Source organism: Macrotis lagotis, chromosome 1, assembly GCF_037893015.1.
Source record: "Macrotis lagotis isolate mMagLag1 chromosome 1, bilby.v1.9.chrom.fasta, whole genome shotgun sequence".
Classification (NCBI taxonomy): domain Eukaryota; kingdom Metazoa; phylum Chordata; class Mammalia; order Peramelemorphia; family Peramelidae; genus Macrotis; species Macrotis lagotis.
In genome coordinates this window covers 799,422,017-799,447,896 of record NC_133658.1, presented here as the reverse complement: position 1 = coordinate 799,447,896, position 25,880 = coordinate 799,422,017, and the positions used below count along the sequence as shown (strand labels likewise).

The 25,880-nt window shown below is 40.6% G+C and overlaps 1 protein-coding gene across 4 annotated transcripts in view; it reads left to right on the top strand.

The window, feature by feature from the left end:
• KCNE3 (potassium voltage-gated channel subfamily E regulatory subunit 3) overlaps nt 1-25,533 on the top strand; it is a 36,271-nt gene extending 10,738 nt beyond the window's left edge. For 2 of the 4 annotated variants that reach the window (XM_074216867.1, XM_074216866.1), the window contains exon 2: nt 22,229-25,533. In XM_074216867.1, the coding sequence (XP_074072968.1) occupies nt 22,281-22,607 (327 nt within the window). In that variant the 5' untranslated portion in view covers nt 22,229-22,280 and the 3' untranslated portion in view covers nt 22,608-25,533. Of the gene's footprint in view, nt 1-8,460; nt 8,635-12,007; nt 12,096-22,228 lie in introns of those variants that run through there. The other 2 variants (XM_074216865.1, XM_074216864.1) reach the window with 2 other exon arrangements.
• Nucleotides 25,534-25,880: the final 347 nt, after the last annotated feature.

Here is a 25,880-nt window from a genome sequence, read left to right as displayed (position 1 = left end):
ATTTAGAGCAAATTTTTTCAAATAACGATTGATACCTTTGATTTCTACTTCTGCCTGTTCATATTCTTTGATCATTTCTCAATTGGGAAATGGCTCTTATTTTTATAAGTTTGTCTCAATTCCCTGTGTATTTGAGAAATGAAACTATTATCAGAGAAACTTCCTGTAATCCCCATCCCCCAGCTTCTTGCTTCCCTTCCAATTTTGGCTGCATTGGTTTTGTTTGCACAAAATGTTTTAAAGTTAATGTAATCAACATTTCCCATTTTTGTATCTTGTGATATACTCTCTATTTCTTATTTTGTCATGCTTTCCCTGACCATAGATCTGATGGGTACTTTTTTTGCCATGCTCCTCTAATTTGTTTATGTTATTATTCATTATGTCTAAATCATGTAACCATTTTGAGCTTATCTTGGTGTATGGTATGGAATGTGGGTCTATGCCTAGTTTCTGCCAGACTACTTTCTAGTTTTCCCAGAAATTTTTTGTCAAATAATGTATGATCTTTGTATTTACAAACACTAGGATTATATAGATGTATTGTGTATTGTATACCTAGTTTATTCTATTCATCAACCAATCTATTTCTTATCCAGCACCAGATTGTTTTGATGATTACACTTTATCAACGGGCTCTTTCTGAAAAATTATTTTATTTTTAATTTATGGAATAAAATAAGCATTTTTATAATATAATTTTTAAAAAGATTATTTTACATGAAATTGCAAATCTACTATATACAACTTTCTATTCCTTTCAAATGTACAACCAAAATCTTATTTTTCCTTTTCTTTTCCTTCTCTCTTTTCTTCCCACCCTGGAGAGGGCTGTCATTAGACACAAAAAAATATGTATGTGCAAAATTATTTTATACATACTTTTATTTATTAGTTCTTTCTCTGAATGTAGATAGTGTCTTTTATAATTAATTTAGATTTTTTTAAATAGACAAAATAACTTGTTCATTCAAAGTCATTCTTAAATCAATATTATTGTTACTGTATACAAGGTCCTCTTGGTTCTGCTGATTTCATTCTTCATTATTTTTGTACAATCTTTCCATGTTTTTCTAAAATCATTGAGTTCATCATTTCCCATAGAACAGTAGTATTCCATCACAATCTTATGACACATCTTGTTCAGGCATTTTTTTTGTCAATGGGTTCTTTTCAAGAAAAAAGAATTTTATGTCTTTTGTTTTTACATCACCTACATTTCTCAATGTGTCCCACTTTTTCCCCCTCTTAAAGAACTGTGTCTTATGACAAAGAATGAAAAGAGGAAGAAAAAAAACAGTTCAGTGAAACTAAATACTGTATAAGACCTGGTGACATATTTTGTCCCATACTCTTGGTTCTCTGTTAAGTAGGTGGTTTGGTGGATAGAACACAAGACTTGGAATCAGGAAGATGTGAGATCAAATCCTCCTTCAGACATTCACCAGTTATGTGACACTGGGAAAAATCCCTTACCTTTTATTTCTGCTTGATTTCTTCATTTGTAAAAATAAAGATAATAATAGCACCTATATCCCAGGGTTATTGGGAAAATAAAATGAGATGATAGTTATAAAACACCTTGAAAAATCTATGCCAGTTTTTTTATTACCTCTGGAAAATTACTTATGCCAATGAACTCCTAATTGGTAAATTCAATAGTTTTTTTTAAATAAGTTTCTTTCAATTAGGAAAAATCTACTTTTTTTCCCTCTCCCACACCCTACATGAAAAAGAAAAAGGAACAAAATCCTGGTTATAAACATGTATAGTAAAGCATTAGTAATTTCCTCTTTGATTATGACCAAAATAAAGTCTCCTTCTAAACTGAGTCCTTCATCTCTCTCCTGGGCAACTTATTTCATAATTAGACCCCTGGAATCATGTTTGGTCAATTAATGACAGTCACCAAGTCTTTCAATTCAATAGATTCTTGTCAGATTTCATCCTTCTTGATGTCTCTGCTGTTTTTGTCAATTCTAAATATTGTCTGCACCCTTACCATTTCAAATAACTTCCACCTGTTCTCCTCTAAGATTGACACCTCCTGCATCTGTGATCATCTGTCATTGGCTGTGTCCTAACCATTGTGGGATTCAAATAAATTAACAACCAGTTCTCTGCTCTAATAACCTAATAACCAAAGAGAAATACTGAAAGGTAGTTTAATATTGCATGCATTTAATATTCAAATAAGAACAATAAAAGAGGTACACAAAATTAGATTTATGCTATATTACTCACAGTAAGCAAAAAAGTGATGTATGGAGTGAAACCAGCCTGGTGACCACAGCAGTCAGTGTTGGAACATATGCGTATTCTACCTATTCTAACTTTTTTCTTCTACTTCCATGGCTTCCAAAATGGATGATAAGAGAACCCTTGAAATCTATTTTTTCTATTAGTTCATTTGTCCCAGTTTTCTGTTGATTTCAACATTCAGGTAATATATTAGGGGAATTTTGGGCATAACACAAAGCAGAAACAAATGACAACTTGTCACCCCCTGGTTTGGCACTTTTTATGTTTTATGTTTATTTACTGATGTAACAAAAATGAAGGAATTAAAATGTAGTATTTCATCAAAAGTATAAGTTTTGGGGGCAGCTAGGTGGCACAGTGGATAGAGCACTGACCCTGGAGTCAAGAGTACCTGAGTTCAAATCTGGCTTCAGACACTTAATAATTACCTAGCTGTGTGGCCTTGGGCAAGCCACTTCATCCCATTGCCTTGCAAAAAACCTAAAAAGCAGTATAAGTTTTAAGAAGTGAATGAATAGGGGTGGCTAGGTGGCGTAGTAGATAAAGCACCGGCCTTGCAGTCAGGAGTACCTGGGTTCAAATCCGGTCTCAGACAATATTTACCTAGCTGTGTGGCCTTGGGCAAGCCACTTAACCCCGTTTGCCTTGCAAAAACCTAAGGAAAAAAAAAGAAGTGAATGAATAAATATTGCAAGCATAGTTCCATCAATTTTTTTCACCTATAGAGGGAATGAACATTACTACAGGCACTTGGAAAATGGTGTTGCACAGATGGACATTAAAAAAAGTAAAGAATGTAAATTTGTGATTTCCAAATTGGGCAGCCACCCAGGTACTCACCTTAGAGAGAACTGTGATTACAAGTGCCATTTTAACAATTGTTTTGGCAAACTCAATATAATTAGGTATTGGTTCTACTGAACTGGTACAAACCAACTAAAACCCACCACTGGTCCTAACCTTAGACATAGATGTGCCAGAGAGTTCTGACTTTCTTATCTTTCCTTGCTATAGTCTTTCTACTGGGGATTACATAACTTTTTTTTTTTTAGGTTTTTGCAAGGCAAACGGGGTTAAGTGGCTTGCCCAAGGCCACACAGCTAGGTAATTATTAAGTGTCTGAGACCGGATTTGAACCCAGGTACTCCTGACTCCAGGGCCGGTGCTTTATCCACTGCGCCACCTAGCTGCCCCCGGGATTACATAACTTTTTGAAGATTACTGCCAGCCCTAAACTCCATCCTGAGCCCACAATACAGAAGTCCCCATTCACATCTCAAACTCAACATTTCCAAAACTGAACTCATCATCTTCACCCCAGGCTCACCCCTCCCTGATACTTCCCTGTTTCTGTTGAGGGCAATACCCATCTCCCAGTAACACAAGATCCCAAGGATCATCCTTGCCTCCTCTTCAGTGCCCCTATATCCAAATGTCAGAGTTTTGATGATTTGGCTCCTTTAATAATCCCATCCCCATCCCCTTTTCTCTGTGCACACAACAACTACCAACCTAGAGAGATTCTCTTTATTTCTTTCCTGGATAATTTCAAAGGTTCATGATTGGTCTCCTGGTTTTTATTATTTCTTCTTTCTAACCCTTAACCCCCCACCCCTCCAATCAAAAATGTCTCCTCTTTCCAACATCACATATCACTTGGTTCTTGTTTTATGCTCTCATCATCTTTTCTATTTTCCAAGTATTTAACTAGTGTGAATTTTATAGTTTGTAAAGCACTTTACTTATATCTCATTTTATCTTCACAATCTTCCTGCTGAGAGAGATGTAACTTGCCCAGCATCATATAGCTAGTGTCCAAGGCAACACTGGAACTCGGGAATTTTTGGCACCAAGTCCAAAGCTCTGTGCAGTATACTGCCCTAGTTGCGTGCTCTTTTGGTAATTCCAAATTCCTCCCCCCACTATTCAACACCTCCAGATGATAAGCTTTAGGGTCGCAGGTGTGGTTTCATATCTAAACTGCACCTCAAAGCCACTTAATGTAATTGTTGAATGAATGACTGAAACATATTTGCAAATTGTCTTGAACCAGTTTGATGTTGGGTACTGCCAGTATTGTGCCTGTTAATAAATCATGCCTCCTTCAAAGACAGAAACTGGGTCACAGGAATCTTGTCTCCTCTTACCACATTTATCTCAGGGATGGTCACACAACTGGTATTCTATAAAACTTTGACAGACTGACTTGAAATATCTAATAGAAGATTGAAGAAGTCAGGAACTGGAGATGAAAAAAAGTTCATATTAGGTTCCTCAGGACTCCAAATACTCAACCAGATTCACTTCAAGAACAAGGTGTAAAAGACCCAAAGGAAGGTGTACAAGGCCCTCATTTTCTCAGATTGAAGAAGGAAAAAGACTGAGGGACAACTTAATGATGATGATAATTTGTCTGTCTATGAGGGAGGAAAGAGACAGAGGAAGGAAGAGTTACTAGGTTTACTGTAGTCGAATAAAACGTATTGAATTAAATTAGTTTGATTTAACAGTGTCTTTCCCCTTGGACTGGGTTCTCCCTGAGGGCAGAGATCTGTTTCCCCTCAAGCCAGAGCTTTGTTGAAGTCTGGAATTCAGCATCCTTTCTATTTCCCCCCAGGAGGTGCTCAGCACAGGACTCTACCCCAGTCTTGCTCAGTTGGTACCCTGACTGGGTTTCTTTCTCTGCTGAGCTTCTCTCCCTTGGATCTGGGTGATTAGAATCCTTAGAGTATTAGGTATTATTAGGGAAAGGGTCTTTCTCCACAGTGGTCTATGTTTAATCATAAAAAAGACACATTCCTAAGTGAATTGCAGAAATTGAACGTTTAATCATTATCAGCACTTAATGTTTTCTACCTAGCAAAGGACATATCTTCCCACTCCTGCCGGTCTCTGTCTTCCTGACCCAGTCTCCCTAGGGTACCCCAGATATCCCAGACATCCCAATCTCTGTAGCCAGGTCTAATGAGAGTGAGACTGACTTCAACCTCAAGAAGTTGTTCTGAGCAAGATCCAGACCTGGCTGGTCCCCATCTCCAGACAGGAACACTGGAAAATTGTAGAAGGGAGCCATCTTTGGATATGAAACACAGAGTGACAGAGCTGGGAGGGACTTTAGGGATCATCTAACTCCACAGCCTCATTGTTATATAGACAGAGAAACTGGAACTTGCCCAAGGTCAAACACAGAGCCCAGGAAGGATTTAAGACTTCTGATTTTTAATCCAAGGTCTTTTCTGCTAGACTACCACCTTGGCCAGGGATTCAGGTTTGGAAAAGCAGGAGGCCCCTTGTGTTAGACCTCAAGAAGGACTCTTGAATGAGGAAAATTGTCATCTATTGGAGTTGAGGGAGCCACTGGGAACCTCAAAAACCCAATATGGTTTTGGGCTTCATTAAGGAAGGCCATTATTCATTAATGAATTTGCTGGCCACTTGGCAATCCATCAACTGATGCTAATTAAACTTTTTATTTTACTTCCACAAAAACAAAACAAAACACAACTATCTTTATGCGTAATTTTAAAAAGTGCTTTTTAAAAAAGGAATTGCATAGTATCCAGAACAAAGGAGGTAAATTTAAGGCCAGTGGTCAGTAGAAAGAATGATTTTGAGTCAGTCTGGTTTTAAATTCAGATTTTTGCCACTTACTAGCTGTGTGACATTGGACAAATTACAAAACTTCTCTGAGCATCAGTTTCTTTTTGGCAATCTGTGAAATGTTGGTGTTAGAATTGATATTTGAAGTCCCTTCCAGTACAGATCTTTGATTCCGTTTTAATCTCATCTTCCACTGCCCTAATCAGTACACATCTGGATTATTGTATGCCCCTTTGGGGCCATATTTTGCCACATTTCAAGAAAGTCAAGCTGGGAGTGTGACCAGAAGGGGGTGAATGGAATGGTGAGGAGACTAGAGGCTACACCATAAAAAAGATAGGAATGAGGATATTTACCTTAGAGAAGATTTAGGGGAAACATGATATCTTTCTTCAAGTATTTGAAGACTGTCATGGAGAAAAGGGATTAGACTTGTTTCGTTTGGCCTCAGAGATGAGAAATAGGAGTGATCCGTGAAGGCAGATTTCAGTTGGATATGAGAAAGATTCTTCTAAAGTGTAATGAGCTGCTTTCCAAAGTAATGGGGTTTCCATCAGGGGAGAGTTCCAGACAAAGCTGGAAGACTTGGCAGGGAGGTTGTACAGTGGAATCCTGAGTAGTTGCTTTGGGGAGGGGGCTATGGAGAGGAAGGGAACAAATTTTATTAAGTGCCTACAATTCCCCAGACATTGTATGAAGCATTTTACACATATTATATTATCGGGTTCTCTCAGGAGGACTGGAATAATTTCCAATTTGCAGTTGAGGAAACCGAGGCAGAGATTAAGTAATTTGCCCAGAGTCACACAACTAGAAAGTGCTTGAGGCTGGATATGAGCCAAAGGACTCCATCCACTCTGCTACAGCTGCCTTAGGTTGGACTAAATGATTGCTGAGTAACCTTGTAGCTTTAAAATTCTGAGTCTAAAGGGGAACAAGCACAATATTACACACTTAAGCTAACACAGTGGATAGAGTACCAGTCCTAGAATCAGAAGGACCTGAGTTCAAATTTGACCTCAGACTCTTGACATTTACTAGCTGTATGACCTTGGGCAAGTCATTTAACCCTGATTGCCCCTCCAGAGGAGAAAGTGAGGTAGTGACTTAGCACAACAGCCCCCTCACTTAAATCTAAATCACTGCTTTTCATAGCATCATCTCTCTAATGAAGAACAAGCAGTAAGAGGAGCAGCAGCAGCAGCAGTAGTGTTTTCAGGAGGAGCCTAGGCTAAGTTATTTCTTCCTTACAATATCTCTACACCAATCAATTTTGCCCTCCCCCCGCCCCCATTTGAATAGGAGCTCACTGAGGGCAGGGACTACCATCTTTCTGTCACACTGCATTCTATTTAGCCCGGTGCCAGCCAATTTAAGTAAGTAGTAAATGTTCATCGATTTGATTTAAGATGGAGAGAGATATTTATCTATTAGAGATGGATAAAGAGAATGTGAACTCAGAAAGGTCTATTGGTCTATTACAAGGATTGACAACCCTTGAAAAGTGTTTAGAACTGTTTCCCTACTTATTCTTGACCTACTTGGGATGGGGGGAGGGGAAAATTAAGGTACTAGGTGTTATACCAGCTGACACCGATTTCTTGAAGGAACTTCTGCAAATCATACTCCCTCTATTGAGGCTCAGTATCCTCATTTGTAAAGTTGAAATAGATTATTTCATATATATTCGGATAGCTTTTTTTTGCAAGGCAATGGGATTAAGTGACTTGTCCAAGGTCACACAGTTAGGTAATTTATCAAGTGTCTGAGGTCGAATTTGAACTCAGATCCTCCTGACTCCAGGGCCGGTGCTCTATCCACTGCTCCACCTAGTCGACCCCAGATAGCTTTTGATAGACAGACTGACAGGCAGATAAATAGGTAGGTAGGCAGGCAAACCAGATAGATGGATAGATAGATGGATGATAGATAATTAAGTCCCCATCCAGTTCTTTTTTTTAAAGAAAGATTTGATTTATTTTGAGTTTTACAATTTTTCCCCTCATCTTGCTTCCCCCCCCCCCCCCCACAAAGGCAGTCTATTAGTCTTTACGTTGTTTCCATCCCATCCAGTTCTTAAAGAACTTCTGAACCCTGGAGAACGTTTGGAATCGTTCCCAACATCGCCCTAAACAGGTCTCCCGGTCCCAAGGGGCAGGAGGTGGCAGGGGAGGGAGGGAAGGAAGGGGAGGGCCACATGTTCCTCACTCTACTGTGACACTAGAAATGTCTGGGGAAGCTGAGGCCCACATGAGAGGGTGACAAGATCGGGGCTGAGTGCTGAGCTTTCTACGTCTGGCCAAGAAAACAAGCCCAGCCCTGCGCTTCCCCACGCCCACTCCCACCAACCCCACTGTGCTCTCCGGGAAAGCGGCGCTGGTTCTCTCTGAGACTGGCACTGGAGAACCAGTGGGAGACTAGGAGGGAAGAGGGTGTGAACAAGGGGCCCAGAGGGCCGGGGTGGGGCGGAGCGGTCCAGAAACCCGAGGAGAAAAAAGTGGGGCTCTGGAGAGGCTAGAGCCAGAGGCTGGCGGGGCGGGGGACTTGGGGGGTGCGGAGAAAATGCTGAGAGGGAGGTGCGTCCGGAGAGGGAAGCTGAGGAGCCTGAAGTGAGAGGTCCCTGAGGGGCGCCCGGGGGGCTGGAGACTGCGGGGGGCCACGAGGCCTGGAGGAGGCCACGCAGCTGGGAGAGGAGCCCGGTGCGGGGAGCGGCCCGCGGTGGCCACCCTGGAGAGGCCCTGGACGGCGATTCCTCGGGACTAACCCTGAGAGGTATGGCCCGGGGAGCCCTGCGAGCATCACTGCGGGGAGAACCCGAGGGAGGCTCTCCCAGTGGTGGGGGCCTTGGGGGCGGTGGACGGGGCACCCAGCGGGGCTCCGCGGGGCAGCGCTGCCGCAGAAGAGCCCCTCGGGGGCTCCGGAGCCGCTGCGAGGGAGGAGGACGGCAGGCCGGGCTCCGCGGTCCCGGGGCGCAGGGAGGCGGCGGGCTGGATGAGCCGGGCATGCTCCCGGCTCCCCGACGGACAGCTCCTCTGGGAGCGCCCACCGGCTCCCGCACAGGTGTGAGGCTCAGGAGGGCTCAGGAGCTGGGGACGCAGGCACAGGCACCCCGGTGGGCGAAGAAAACCGAGGCCCGTGGCTCTGGAGAAGTCTGGCCGGATTTCGGCCCCCCCCTTCCCTTTCTTTGTCCTTTTCTGCAAGTCCAGGCTAGAGGCTCAGGATGAGAAGTTTTTCTTCTCTCCTTTCCGTGGTTCAGGAAATCTGGGTCAGAAGCCCGGAGAGCTCGGTTTCTCCACGCGTTTGCTCTAAGAGCTTGAGTAAGTTACTCAAACCCTTTCTTCCCCTTTGCAGGGAAGGGTGAGGGCAGAGTGCCGGCATAGGCAGGTACACAGAGCCTACTCTCATCAGACCCTCTGCTAAGCCTTTTTACAAGCATTACTTCATTTGATGCTGAGGTAGGTACTATATCCCCACTTTTCATTTGAGGAAACTAAGGCAGTGCTTAAGCGACTTGCCTACATTTGGCCTCAGACCCCAGCAGTGCAACCGTGGTCAAGTCCTAGCCTCAGTTTCCTCAATTGTAAAATGGGTGTAAAAATAGTACCTACCTTCCAGAGTTGTGAGGGTCAAATGAGATATCTGCTAAAAGCCGAGCTCAGAGCCTGACCACGGGTGGCATCAAATCAAGAATCATCCTTTCCCCCTTCTTAGTTACATGACTAATAAGCATCTGAGGCTGAATTTGAACTCATCTTCTTGTCTTGGGACTCAACGTTCTATCCACCTAGCTGCCTTTTGAAGACCTTTTACCAAAAAAGTATCCCCAATGCTGATTTGTTTCTCAGAGGAAGAGTGTGAAGAGAAAGCAGTTTGGGGGCCTCTCTTAACAGAAATCACAGACTGTCAAAGTTAGAAGAGATCTTAGCGCATATCTAGTCCACTACTTCCACCCACATCTTCATTTTACAAATGGAGAAACTGAGGCTCTAAAATGGAAAATGTCTTGTTCTAGATTACTTAGCAAGTCTTGGAGTCAGGGGGAGAAGAGTTTGAATTCAGCCTGAGATACTTACTTGCTGTGTGATCTTGGGCAAATAACTTAGCCCTGATTGCCTCAAATCCAGGGCCATCTCTAGTCATTCTGATTCATATCTGGCCACTGGGTGCAGATGGCTCTGGAAGAGAAACTGAGGCTGATGACTTAGCACAGCAGCCCCTCACTCAAATCCAATTCATGTGCTTGTCATGGCATCACTTCCCTGATGTCATGGTCTTCTCTGAGAAAGGACAAACATTAGCAAGTCTCTGACAAGCAATCAGGACTTAGAACGATTTAGAACCCAGGTTTCCTTACAGCCAATCCAGGCCACTAACATTGTCCTGCATTGTGATGTTTCATCACTAACTAAATTCTTGAGCACCTCATGCTTTTGGCACATCCTTACCCCACCCCATAGGACTCCATCTAATCTAAATGCCTTTGAAAGAACTAAAGAACAGAAGGGGGAGGGGAGGTTGGGGGGGAAGCTGTTGAATGAGAGGAACAAAACACTTTAAGGCTCTCTAATCTTTCACTTGGGTTGCTATTTCTACTCCTCAAAATTCTTTTCCAATACCTCCTTTTGTTTGATTTTCAGATTTACATTATCACCTCCATTAAGTTAGCAAGTCATTTCATGTCTTTGAGCCTTTGTTTACACAAGAAGAGGAAGAAGGGAGACCGAGGAGACTTGGCCTCAGTGGCATTAAGTGACTTATTCAAAGTCATAAAGTGATAGCACTGAGGCTTAAACTCATCTTTTGATATAAAATCCATCCCAGAGCTCATTCCTCAAAATTGACCATCCCTATTTGGGGGGGGAGGGATATAATATCTGAGTGAGAAGCCCACAAGGTATTTCCCATCCTTAACAAGACAAGTTACCTAGCTACCCCTTGAAGTGATTTATCTAAATTCTACACAATACACAAGTTGGTGGTAGAACTAAGGTCAGGACCCATGTCTTCTGACATTAAGACCCTTGCTACTGAACCAGCTTATATGAGGAATATATGTGATTATATAAGGCAATATAAGGAATTTGGGGAGGAAACAGTCACTTGGGGATGATGCAGCCCAAGATCCTTTATTGATCTGGAAGGAAAGGGAAAAAAAGATTAGAGGGAGCTCAGGAGAGAAGATTAAAATGTGGAAATTAACCTGAGAAGGAAGAAAACATGGTATGAAAGGAAGGCTACAGACTGTCTGTCTATTAAGGAGTGGTTTGAGGTGGGTAAGTATGAATACCCAACCCCAAGTCTTTAGGTACACAGTAGAGGGTGTTACTGGTGACTTGGACCCAGGAGTGTTTACCTTTTGCATTGAATGTTAAGGTGTGTTACTACCCAATGGAGCCTCAAAGGCCACTTAAAAATTCCTTTTCTGGGACTGACTGATCCCTCTACCTGAGCAGCTCTTTACCTTTTGTTTGATATCTTACTAATTTTCCTGATATCCATCCATCAACCAATCATCAAACACTTATTAAACACTTACTTTCAAGCAGGCACACCCCTATCTACATACATATACATATATATATACATATGTGTGTATATGAATATAACATTTTAAACATTTTGTTGTTGTTCAGTCACATCTCATACTTTATGATTCCATTTGTTTTTTTTTTTTTTGGCAAAGATACTAGACTGGTTTGCCATTTCTTTCTCCAGTTCATTTTCATCTCCAGTCCATTTCAGATGAGAAAAGAGGCAAACAGTGACTTGTCCAGGGTCACATGGTTAGTAAATATCTGAGGCTGGATTTGAATTTAGATCTATATGTGTGAGACAGAGACAGACCGGATATGGAATTATATTAATTTAGCAACTCCTGAGGTGAGGAAACTCCCTCCACCAGTACATATAAGGCATCTTTTTTACATTTATAGGCCTGGGAAATGTCTAGTGAACTAAGAGGTTAAGGGTCTCACAAGTTGTATGAGGCAGGACTTGGACCTGGGGCTTCCTGGCTTTAAAGTCAACTTTCTTTTCATTTTTTTAAGTTCATTTTTATTTTATTTTCAGTTCTAGGTTCTCTCATCTTACCTAATGAGAAATCAAGAAATATAAAAACCATGAAATCATGCCAAGTAAATTTCTACACTATCCATGTTCTTTTTAAAAAAATGAAAGAAAGAGAAAAGTATACTTCAATCAAATTTTAAGTCTTCTCAGTTCTCTCTCTGGAGGTAGATAACATTTTTCATTATGAACTCTTTGGACTTGTGGTGGGTTATTGTGATTAATGATTAAAGTTACTAAGTCTTTCACAGTTGATTATCATTACAATATTGTTGTTACTGTGTAAATTGTTGTACTGTTTCTGTCTGCATCACTTTGCATCAATTCTTGCAAGTTTTTTTCTGAAATTCTTTCCTTCATTTTTTATAACATAGTAGTATCCCACTGAAATCATATGCCACAACTTGTCCAGCCAATCCCCAGTTGCTAAGCATTTCCCTCTGTTTCTAATTCTTTGCCATCACAAAAAGAACTGCTATAAATATTTGTACATATAAATCCTTTTCTTTTTCCTTTGATGATATCTTTGGGGACATATATACCTAACAATGTAATCACTGGATTAAAGAGTACACATGTTTTGGTAACTTTTGGGACATAGTTCCAAATTGCTTTTTAGAATGCTTGGACTATTCATAGCTCCACTGATAGTACATTAATATATCTATTTTCTCACATTCCCCTCCAGTATTTATCATTTTCTTTTTCCATTACTTCAGTCAATTTGATGACTGTGAGGTGATATCTCAGAATTGTTTTAATTTCTAGTTCCCTAATTCTTAATGACAGAGCAATTTTTTCATGTGGCTATTGATAATTGATTTTTTTCCTCTGAAAATTGTGGGTTCCATATGTTTTAACTATTTATCAATTGAGGAATGGCTTTACCTATAAATTTGGCTCTATTTCCTATGTATGTGAAAAATTAGACTTTTATCAGATATTTCCTGCAAGGATTCCCCCCCCCCCCACAATTACTTACTTTTCTCTTAATTTAGTTGCACTGATTTTGTTTGTGCACAACCTTTTCAACCTTATATAATGAAAATTATCCATTTTATTTCCAGTGAACCTCTCTATCTCTTAAGATCAACTTTCTATTTACTATTTCACCACTACAATCTGGCACCTACCTCTATAATTAGGTACTTCATAATACAGTTACTTACCTGTTCTATCAATAACTACTTATATTGATTAAGTACAAATGGATTAAATGGTAAACTCATGGAATCTCAAAATGACCTGCAGTTTTCCCCTTTCTCCATGCCTTTTCTCTAAGCATGAATTCCCTCCTGTTCCCTTATTTCCCTGCTGAATTTCCTTTAGTCCTTTAAATCTCAGTTTCATAAGCTAGCTCCTCCAGGAAGCCTGCTCTGTCCTCTCTAATTAGTGATGACCTTTCTCATTCTTGGATTATTTTGCACCTTCCTGCATAATGTTTTATCTATGTTTATGTTTGATTCCATAGTACCGACTGAGCTCCATTAGGACAAAGCTTTAATCTTATTAAAACTTTCCTCCCTGCCCCACACCCCCTGCTCCCCAGCCTATAGGCTGCTTGTGAGTCTCCCTGCCTCAAATCGCTTCCTAATCTAGTCCATCCTCTACTCAGATTGCTCTCCCAAAATTGGAGATCTAATTATGTCACCTCTCCTATTCAGTAAATTCCAGTGGTTTCCTCTTATCTCCAGAATAAAAAATGAAATTCTCAGTTTGGCTTTTAAAACTCTTCTAACCTGCCTCTTTTTACCTTTCCACTTCTAATAATTTTTCTGTTGAGTTGATTCAGTCATGTCCAATTCTTGGTAATGCCATTTGAGGTTTTCTTGGCAAAGATACTGGAATGGTTTTGCCATTTCCTTCCCCAGTTCATTTTATAGATAAGGAAATTGAGGCAAATAGAATTAAGTGATTTGCCCAAGGTCACATAGCTACTAAGTGTTTGAGGCAGGATTTTAACTCAGGACCTCCTGTCTCCAGGACTGGTGCCCTACCCACTACACCACCTAGCTGCCTCAATGTTTGTACATAGCTGCATGTTTTCTATTATACTGTAAACTCCTTGAGAGTTACAGTTACCTTTCTTTGGATCCCTGGTGCTTGATACATAGTAGGTGCTTAATAAATGTTAGTTGCCTGTTAAATCAGACATTTGTACACAGTAAATGGTTAGTAAATATTTGATTGAATTGGTTCAGACAGTTTATTTGGAAAGAGCTCAAAGGGAAGGGAGGAGGAAGCAGAGTGTGATTTAGTGGAAAGGCCCCAAGACTTGGAAGTCAGAAGACCTCAGTTTGGGTCTTAGCTCTACTTTGGTCTTGTTTGTGATCCTTCCCCTCACTGGCCCTCATTTTCCCCATTTGTTAAAGGAGGAGTTTGGATTAGAAGCAATCCTAGGGTGAATTAGAACTTGATTAGGTCTTGAGGCTTTTATAGGGTCAGGAGAAGAGAAGAGGCTCTGGAAAGTCACTCCAGGTCTGGGGTATTTTGTGAGCAAAGAGACTAAAGTGACCCTAGAATGTGTAGGGGACAGTGAATAAGGGTGTAGCAATAAGGAGGAAGGGAAAGGGGGAAGTTTTGGTTCCTTCATTTTAGATCAAGGCTGGAAAGGGAAGTAGGAATGGGGTGAGAGGCCTTGTGAGGATCACAGGACTGCTTCCTTCCTGACTCTGGATGCAGTTGTTGTTGGGCCCCAGAACTAGGGCCAGGCAACTGGAGCCTGATGCTAGCTAGAGAACTGTGGGTTGGACCCACCAGTATGCATATGGTCTTGACTTTCAATAGAACATTCCAAATCACTGACCCTCTTCCAAGAAGCCTTCCCAGACTAATCCTATGAGGCTCCATTGTTTTTCTTCCCTGAGTCCAACTCTCTATTTCATAGGAAATCCTCTTTAGAAGTCTTGGTAACTCTTGCTACCTTCGTGTTTATTATCTCTCTCCTTCAGGCTAGGACAGAAACTGCCTCCCCAGGCTGAATAGAAGGTGGGACTCCCCAACTTCAGGGGAATAGAAGGTGGGACTCCCCAACTTCAGGGGTCATGTGTCCTCCTCAGACCTTATGGTTCTCTGAGGGCAGAGATTATCTTCCTGTTCAGACAGGGGTTTCCTGAAGACAAAGTCTGTGTCTTTTTTCCAAGACAGAGAGCTTAAAAGAAAAGGAATCTTTGTCTTTAGAGAGGTAGCCTTGGCTACCCAGCTGAACTGTGTAGTGAGTAGAGTGCTTGATCTGGAGCCAGAAAGGTTTGAGTTCAACACCTGCCTCAGACTTCCTAGTTATGTGACCCCAGGAAAATCACTTTACCTGCCTCAGCCTCAGTTTCCCCATCTGAAAAATGGAGCTAATAGCAACACTGACTTCACAAAGTGGTTTGAAAATTAAATGAGAGAGTGTAAAATATTAAATAAATGTTAAGTATCATCACCTTCCTGATGTCATGATCTTCTTTGAGAATGAAGTACAAACAACAATAAATGCTAGCTATTGCTACAGGAGCATCATTGAGGATGGGTTCTCAGTATGTAGCCCCTCTATCCATGGTTCTTTACTCCTCTGTCATTCAATAATGAAGTCAGATTCTGTCACTTTAACATCTTCCACTAATTGTGAGTCACATACTTACTTGATTAGAGAGAGATTCTGGCATCTTGGAGTTGGGAGAAGCAGGAGAAGGGAGGGAGAGATCACAGGTATCAGGACAGATACCAGAAGAAGTCTGAAGTGTAAGAGTTGGAGGAGGGGGTTCAGAGATAATTTAATCTACCCTTTTGTTTTATAGAGAAAGAAATTGAGATTTAGAGCAGGGAAGAGATTTTTTTTTCAATATTACAAAAATTTGTAAGTATTATATAGGATATGTTAACATAATACTAACTTTTAAAGTTTGCAAAGAGCTTTATATGTTAACTCATTTGATCCTCACTATCATCCTGGGAGGTAAGTTTTCTTATTATCCCCATTTCACAGAATAGAAAACCAAGGCAAATAGAAATTAAATGATATATTCAGAGTTGTGTAGCTAGGGTCTGAGGTGGAATTTGAATTCAGGTCTTCCTGATTCCCAAGACCTACACTTTATCTACCATATCATCTAGTTGCCTCTCCTTTAACCTAGATTTCCTGATTTGGAGCTCAGTGTTGTCTACATTCTGATATCCTGCCTCTTGGTCCTGAAGTGGAAGGCAACTTTAGAGAACTATAGGACTCCTCCTGGAGCCCCCATCCCTTCTCAGTCTTCATCCCTCTGTTTGTCCTGGGACTCTCTTTCAGAATTCTTCTCTCCTCCTGCCCACCTCTGCTCCTGTTGAGGTCAGATCTTTCTAGAGCCCTGCCTTCCAAGTACCAACCCTTGCAGGAGTTTGGATCCTTGCAAGATGAAACTGTGAGCCCTGGGGTGGGTGGGTGGGGCAGAGATGCCCTGACATGGGAATGACTTAATTACAGGAATACTGAGGACTACATTCAACATTTATACTTCACCCACAACCTCTCAAAGTCTTAGAATACTCAAAATTGCCAAGTAATGATCATCCCTTATCCCAAAACAGGGGTAGGGAGCAACTGTCCTATGGGCTGGATAAGGTCCTCAGAATCATTTAGTCTGGTGCTGCCATGGCAACCATAGGCAGAATTCAAAATTCCAGAAGTATAGGAGCTTTTTAAAGGGTGAATTAATTAAATTTTTGACCAAAAATACCAGGCAAATGATAAATATCCAATGCCACTGGCAGAAAAAAAAGGTTCCTTCTCCTGTCCTAGACTATAGAACATGAAAGCAGACAAATGTTTCTGCAACACAGAATGTCTGATTTGGGAGGGACCTTAGAACATGGAACATCAGGGCTTGAAGACAATCTAGAATAATGAATTCAGAGCTGAGAGGGTCCTTCAGATTTAATCCATGTCTCTCATTTTACAGAGAAGGAAACTGAGGTCACAAGATTTGTATCCAAGATCCCTGACTTCCAGTCTGGGAGTCTTCTCATTGCCTCTCTCCTCTTCCTTTCAGGGTTCATGGCCTTTTGTTACCATTATAATTTTGTTTTCCTTATTCTTCTTTTTTTTTTTTAGGTTTTTTCTAGGCAATGGGGTGGCTTGCCCAAGGCCTAGGTAATGATTAAGTGTCTAAGACCGGATTTGAACTCAGGTACTCCTGACTCCAGGGCCGGTGCTCTATCCACTGCATCACCTAGCCACCCCTTCCTTATTCTTCTTAAAGATTCCTTTTTGATTTCCAGAGTTCCCCTATGTGACTCCGGTCTTCTGAATTCAAGAAACAATACTCTAGTCACTGCACCAGCCAACAGCCTCCAGGGAAGAGAAATCTAAGGAACAGGGTCTGGGAAGGACTCTGAGGAGTCAAGGAGAGTGAGAAGATGCCAGATATATACTGCTTTGTCTTTAACATTTCATTTCTGAGGCATGTCTAGGATCTTTTGTCAGTAACTTTTAAAAATTTAAATATTTAATTTATTTAGTTTTCCAACTACATGCAGTGGTAGTTTTCAATAATCATTTTTGCAAGGTTTTATGTAATTGAAATATGAATTGAAATTCTATTTTATCTTCAACAATCCTCTCTACCTCCTGTCTAGTCATGGATTCTTCCCCCACTGATCTTTATTTAATTTTAGAAATTTAAATATTTTATTTATTTGTTTTTCCAATTACATGCAATGGTAGTTTTCACCAATCATTTTTTTTGCAAGGTTTTTAGTTTTACATTTGCTTTCCTTCCTTTGCTTTCCCTTTCCTCTAACAGAAAGCAATCTATTATAGGCTATACATGTATAACCATACTAAACATAGATCCATTATTAATCATGTTGTGAAAAGAGAATCAAATCCAAACAGAAAAAAAAATTAGAGAAAAATACATAATCTTTTGTCAGTAACTTGATTCAGCTGAGTTCATTGAAGGAAGCAGGGGAGGATGTTTAAAGCTCTGACATCTATTTGATTTGTGACCTTGGAAAGATCCTTTCCCCTCCCTAGCCCTTAGCTTCCCCAATTAAAAAATGAGGGAGTTGGTCTAAGTGAATTCTGAGGTCCTTTCCAGTCCTGAAATTCTGTGATGCTAAACAAGCCCTAAGGATGTTGACATTCTGTGTTCTAATACAGTTCTTCCCAGTCCAGTCTTAACATCTCTGATTTTATAAAATCCTCGATTCTTCCAGCCTGGGTTTAAGGCTATGGTCTGTGTATTGACTATTTGAGTTACCGCTTCCATCATTTTTCTGTTTTTTTTCCCCTCCCCTTCCTTTCTCCTCTCTCTTTGGTAGGCTTATTGTCTCATCCATCTCCCAGAAGTAAGGAGGAAAGACAGAGAAGTCTTGGGGTGTTAGGTCAGGGGGTAGCAGAACCTAGGAGAAGATCCTTAAAAGTGAAATTTCTGGAGTTCTGAAATCCTTCTGGTTTAAAGGGTCAAGGACCTCTTCAGAGGATCATTAAAAGAAGAATGAAATCTGATAAACCAAAGACCTCTACAGAGGGACTGCAGAACCCCAGGGATTTTGCTCTTCTTTTGATTTCAATCAATCAGTTAACATTTTTAAGTAACTATTATATGTCAGACCCTGCTAAATTCTGGAAATTAAAAGATGAGACAAAAGAATAGATCCTGCCTTCAAGGAGTTTACAGTCTAATGGGGGAGACAACATGCAAACAAATATATACAAAGCAAGCAACATATGGGATAAATAGGACATAACAGAAGGAAGGAATGAAATTAAGAGAGGATAGGGAAGGCTTCCTATAGAAAAGGGGATTTTAGTTAGGATTTAAAGGAAGCCAAGGAGGTCAGTTGTAGAACAGAGGAGGAGCATTCCAGACCTGGGGGATGGCAGAGAAAATGACCAGGGAGTAGCCTTCTCTCTGGAGAAGAGAAAAGTGGGATGTCTTCTTAGGCCCAGATTCTTACACACAATGAACAATTCAACTGAACAAACTGTACTTTCCAAAAAAGCTCTATGCTGGATCAGATATAAATTTAGATAAAGCCAGGCCCCTACCCTAGAGGAGCTTATTACAATACAAAGTATTACATAGGAAATGCATTCAAGAGGTCCACCAGAGAACTATGTGGGATCTGAGAGGGGAGAGAAGTCTTTACTAACTAGAGGATGGGAATGGAGAAGGAAGTAAGGAAAGCTCCCTGGGGTTCTGAGTTGAGCTTTAAAGGATGGGAGAGAATTAATTAGTAAAAAAAAAAGTGATTGAACATTCCAAACACAGAGAATGACCAGGAGAAAGGTTTAGACACTGGAAATTATGGGGTGAATTTGGGGGAAGGACTCAACCATTTTGACTTGTTCGTAGATTATGTGTGGGGGAGTAGGTTGTAACAAGGCTAGAAAGGTAGGTAAGGTGATACCAGGTTGTCTAAGGCTTTGGTTGTCAGAATGAGGAATTTGAATTTTTTCTCAGAAGACAAGAAGTCAGGGCGGCTAGGTGGCACAGTGGATAAAGCACCAGCCCTGGAATCAGGAGTACCTGGGTTCAAATCTGGCCTCAGACACTTAATAATTACCTAGCTGTGTGGCCTTGGGCAAGCCTCTTAACCCCATTTGCCTTGCAAAAAAAAAAACCTAAAAAAAGAAAAGAAGACAAGAAGTCCCTGGAGATTTTATATGATCAGTCAGACCTACATGAGAAAGATTATTCTGGTAGTAGATACAAGATGGATTAGAGTGGGGAGAGCAAAAGTGGGGGGGACTTTATATTATTATAAGCAATAATGATAATTATTATTATCATTATTATTATCCAGGATAATTATTATGAGGACACATCACATCTTATACTAAGTAGAAAAGTGGAAAACATTTGCGAGAGATACTCTAGAAAGAAACTAGCCCTAGACCTTGGACCATATAGAGTTAGTCCAAGTCCCTTGCATGTGACCCTGGCTTTCACCTTTCACTGTTGTCAGCCATTTCAGTTGTGTCCAACTCTTCTTTTGTTTGACAAAAAATTCTTGGAGTAGTTTGTTCATTTTACAGATGAGAAAACTGAGGCTAACAGGGTTAAATGACTTGCTCAGGGTCACACAACTAATAAATATCTGAGGTCAGATTTGAAACCAGGCCACTGTGACACCTGGCTGCCCCTAAAAATAACGATAGTATATTATTATTAATAATAATTATAACTAGTTTATACTCAACACTTTTAAGTCATTACATTTTCCAACTCTCTTTTTATTTCAGATTAGGAAACTGAAGTCCAGAGGTGCTTAGTGATTTGGATAAGGTCCAACAAGGCACCTCATTTTACAAATGAGGAAATAGGTCCAATCCAAGGGAAAATGTTTTATCTAAGGTCATACAAACCTGAGACTGACCAAAGTCTAGAACTAATACTAATCCTTTTTGAAATATTAGGTTTCTCCCAATCTAAAAAATTGTAAATAGCCAGAATTCAGAATATGTTATAATCAATACCTTGCAACTAATCAGTCAATTGGTCTTTTTTAAATTCCCCTGGTTTGGCTAGCCTCCTACTTGGCTACCTTGGAGCAGAAGGAGAAAAAAGAGAGACACATACTGATTTGGATACAGTTCTTAGCTGGGTCGGAGAAAAGATTCACATAACTGAAACAAAATACTATAGAGGTCAGATTGTAGCAAAAGTTCTTTCAGCATTCATTCACTTATTTATTTATTTATTTGTTTGTTTGTTTATTTATTTATTTATTTTTCCAACTACATGTAGAAACAGTTTTCAATAATCATTTTTTGTAAGGTTTTGAATTCCACATTTTTCTTCCTTCCCTCCCTCCTCCCCTTGACAGAAAGTAAACTAATATAGGTTATACATGTATAAACATGTTAAACATATTTCCATATTTGTCATGTTGTAAAAGAAGAATAAGAACAAAAAGGGAAAAAAACCATGACAGGGAAAAAGGCATAAAACATAAAACAAATTTAAAAAATTGAAATTAGAATGCTTTGGTTGGCATTCAGATTCCATATTTCCTTCTCTGGATCTAGATGGTATACTCCATCACAAGACCTTTAGAATTATCTTTGATCATTGCATTGCTGAGAAAAGCTAAGTCCACCAAAATTGACCATCTCACAATGCTGCTGTTAGTGGATACACTGTTCTTCTGGTTCTGCTCACTTTACTATCAGTTCATGCAAGTTTTTCTAGGCTTTTCTGAAGTCTGGCCATGTAGCAAGGGTTCTTAACCTGGCATCTGTGAACTTGTGTTAAAACATTTTTTTTATAATCACATTTCAATATAATTGGTTTCCTTTGTGATTACCTAGAATTCTATGTATTTTATTTTATGCTTTTAAAAAAACATGGTGATTCAGAGAAGGGGTCCATAGGCTTTCTCAAGGTGTCTGGACACAGAAGTCAGCGGCACTTTATTAAATGCTTACTGTATGCCCATGGAGCCCTTTGGAATAAATGTAACAGAGATGTCTCTAACTCAGCATGTCTAAAACAGAATTCATTCTCTTTCTCCAAAAGCCCCCTCTTAGAACTTCCTATTTCTGTCTAGGAAACTACTCTATTTTACCATGGAAAGTCATCACCCCAGTCCCAAGATCCATTCAAGTCAACAAGTCAAGTCAATAAGCATTTATATAGAGCTTACTAGGACCAGGCTTTTGATAAATACTGGAAATATAAGCAGAAAGATGGTCCCTGCCCTTAAGGAGTTTACATTCTAATGAAAGACCACATATAAAAGGAATCATAAAAATGGATAGGGGTGGAGAGGGTGCAAGAAGGTGCCTTCAAGAGTCTATGTGAGACTAGAGTGGAATTCAGAGAGGAATGAAGATGGGAACAGGGCTGACCTGGGCAATATCCTTAAAATAGAGGTTCTCAGAGAAACAAAAAAAGATAAACAACCCCAATCTTGGGGAAATGAAGAGAGCTCTGTGGGCTGGGTAGGCTTTCCCCAAGAGGTGGGACTAGATTTGGATCTTTAAGGAAGGGGAAAGGGAACTAGAATTTATTAGTACCTACCATGGACAGGTATTCTACTAAGCACTACCTATATTATCTCTTTTGATCCTCACAATAGGACTGAGAGGTAAAGCTACCATTGTTTCCCTCATTTTATAGTTGGGGAAAGTGAGGTGGACAGAGGTTAAGTGACTTGCCCAGGGTCACACAGCTATTACATGTCTGAGTGTATATTTGGATTCAGTTCCACTGAACAACCTAGGGACCTTTAAAGTCAGTTATAGTTTCAAATTTTAAAAAAGGAAGAAACCACCTAATTAATCTCTCTCTCTCTCTCTCTCTCTCTCTCTCTCTCTCTCTCTCATCAGTTGGTGTGCTTAGAGTCCTCATCCTACCTTGCTTCTCTGATCTCCTAAGGCCATGGAGACTCCCAGTGGGACAGAACCTTGGTATGAGAGCCTGCAGGCAGTTCTGAGAGCGCTGAATGCCACACTCCACAGGAGTCTTCCTTGTCGACCAGTTCCAGGACCAGAGCCAGGACCTGGGCCAGGACCTCTGCTGGGCAACCAGACCCAGGGTTCTCAGACTGGCCGAGATGACAATTCCTACATGTACATCCTTTTTGTCATGTTTCTCTTTGCTGCCACTGTGGGCAGCCTCATCCTGGGCTATACCCGTTCCCGCAAGGTGGACAAGCGCAGCGATCCCTACCATGTCTACATCAAGAATCGCGTGTCAATGATCTGATGAGGTAGGGGATGACAAGCAGGTGGACCCAGGCATCTGGAGACTGGCAGAATTCTGAGCCCCAAAGTTCTAATCTTTCAGATCTCTGAGGCTGAATCCGACTATACCAAAGATTATACTAGGACTTAGAGCTAGGTCCACATTAGGTCCAAACCTCTCACTCTAAAGGATTGTGGAAGCTGAAGCCCAGAATAGGAAAGTGTTTTTGTCTCAGGTCATACAGGTAACTCAGCTCCTCAGTGCTCCCATTATGTAATTCAGTTCACCAAATATTTATTGCTCTATTCATAGTGCTGTGGTTGAACCTGTGGGATTCTGCAAAAAAAATAAGACATTCTTATAGCTCATACTCTGGTAAAGGAGAATTACGCACAGATAATCATTATCCAAAGTAGATTATGCTAAGGACCTTAATGAAAGTTTAGACATGGGAAAGGAGGGGCAGAGGGGCTCAAAAAGAGAGAATATTTCTAGTCTGGGATGTGATCAAAGTTGACATCTGAATGGAAGAGGGGCGGGAAACCAAGGAAGACTTGCTAGAAGAGGAAGCAGCATTTGAATTGTGTGTGTGGGTCGGGGGCAAAGCAATCATAGAAAGTAAGATCTGGGCCACAGGAAGGAGGCATGCCATGACATTGCAGCATAGGAACCTCAGGAGAGCCAGTTGAACGACCTTAATAACAGTCTACCCCAGGAGTCAACTGCTGCCGCCAAGCAATTTCCAAGCAGCAATGAACAAAAAGGGGTCTATGAAAAACAGCAACCTTGGCAGTCACCAAATCTGCACTGGGAGGCCCAGAATCATGGCACAGAATGATTGAGTGCATTGTGGACATAGCAGATAGAAACAAGGCTGAGGAATTTGGGGATCTCTTCTAGCTGTAGCTGTCAGGGTCTGGGGTCAACACTTCCTCACTGTGAGTTAATGTTTACTCTCTGGGATTTCCATCCAATCTGGATGTCCCTGAAGAAAGGAATACCTGATAGTGGCTTTATTTGTCTGACTCTGCCTATTTATCTGGATAGTAAGAGTGAGCCAGGGGCATGGAGTATGCCACTGTGATACCAATAAATTAATTACCTCTACCGATTTTGCTGATTCTATGAATGCCAGTCTGAAGCGCTCTCTTTCCTTCATGATTAAGGACTAATTTAAAAGAAGAGTTTGACATTTGTAGAGATATTGAGAGAGATAAAGGAATTTCAGAAAAGGAATAATTGGTGAGTTGAGCACAGAAATGGAAAAGGATGAAATTGTGGGTCACCCAATTTGACTAAGACATAGGATACATAATGGGAGCATTACAAGAAAACATTGATAAGGGAGGGAAGATTCAAGACCTTGAAGACTTCCAATGACACCTTGAGGAATCTGAAGTTTACCCTGTGGGCTATTGGGAGCCCCAAGGGAGAAATAGGTTTTTAAAGCTGTACTTTAGGAAGATGATAATCAGGGTGGGAAGGAGGGGAAGAAGGACAATAGATGATCATATACCTCACTCCAGAGTTTTAGAAATCCCAGGATGGGTCTCAAGAGCAAGTAGCTGAGATTATCTTTGGGCACACTGAGCCAGATGTCCCTGGACACTACTTCTATTGTGCCTTATTGGAATGGAAAGAACCAAGTTCCTACCCACCAGGCCTCAAGATGGCACCTTTGACCATCCAGCAAGAAATCTATTTGTCAGAAGGAGAGGGTACTGATGCCTGGTGGATGAGCTGAGTCAGTAATGGAAAAGAGAAGATTGGGGACATGAGGGGAGGCAGAGAGGGCTGGGCTATTGGAATGTCTTCTGTTGAAAATAATAAAAATCCATCAAGTTTGTGTAATCCTTCATTCTTTTCAAATCTATTTTCATGTGCCTTATCACTAGATCCATCAAAACTCCCTATGAATGGGTAGTGCAACGAGTTATTCCTATTTGACAGATAGACAAACTAAGTCAAAATGAGTGCCCAAGATTGTCTCCTGTGAACATGGTAGAGCCAGGATTAGAATCTGGATCATCTGACTCCTAGGTAAAGTTGAAGCTGTATGAAGCCAGCCTAGTATTCAAGAGGTAGTCCTTTTACTGACCTCTGTCCAACTCTGGATCTCATTCTGGAGGACCTTTTGAGGACATTGGCAAACTAGAGAGGAGGACTACAGTGGAAAGGAGTCTAGAGACTGTACTGGTGAAAGAAACCTGGGGTGTTTCTCCAAGAAGCAATGTGCTATTTTGTGCTACAAAATTTGGAGTTGGCAAGGCCTGGGTTCAATTCCTACCTCTGGTACACCCTAGCTATGTAACCTCTCTCCTCAGTTTTTAAAATCCTGACATTTCTCATCTGTAAAATGGGCAACCCTCACTGAATTGTCATAAGGCTCAAATAAGATGTTTGTACAGTTCCTTATAAACTTTAAAGTAATATACGTGGTGTTTGAAAGAATCTTAATACAATTAAGGTTTTTAAATTACCCTAAGAATTTTTAAGGGACACCTTGTGTAAATGTAAGGATCATAGACTAAAGGTTGGCAGGAAACTTGGATAGCATATAGTCCAATCCCTTCATGATACAGATGAAGAACTGAGACTCAGAGATAGCAAGTAACTATATTCAGCCCAGAGAAGAGTTAGGGGAACTGGGATGACTTTTTAAAGTGCTTAATACAGTGTCCTGTGCAAATTAGGTCCTTAAGAAATTCTTTCTGATTTTACTTCAGGTATTTGAGAAGCTATCACAAGGCAGGGTGATCAGTTCTACAAAGTCCCAGAGAGCAAAATTTGGGGCTGCTGGAAGAGAACTACAGGAAGACAAATTTATGCCCCCAAAAGTGGAACTGGGAGACCTTCACCACACTCACATCCCTTCAGATTCTGACATGCCCCATGTAGCTAGACATACAGAAAGGCACCATTTTATAGCATTTTAGCAAGGCTTGCAAAGCACTTTCTTTAAAATATCCCTATGAGGAAGGGAGCAAAATGCTTACTAAGCTCATTTTACAGAAGTTAAATGACTTGCCTGAGATCACATGCCTAATAATTGGCAAAATAGGAATTCAAAACTTAAAGATTTATTTTTTTTTGTTTTTGTTTTGTTTTGAAAGGCAATTGGGGTTAAGTGACTTGCCCAGGGTCATGCAAGTTAAAATGTCAAATGCCTAAGACACCCAAAGATTTCATGAAGTCAAATCTAGTGTTTTCATACTTTATTCCATGATAGATTTTTTAAAATTTTGCTACATAAACCATTTTATTTCTTTTTAAAATTAAAGAAGTTTATTGATA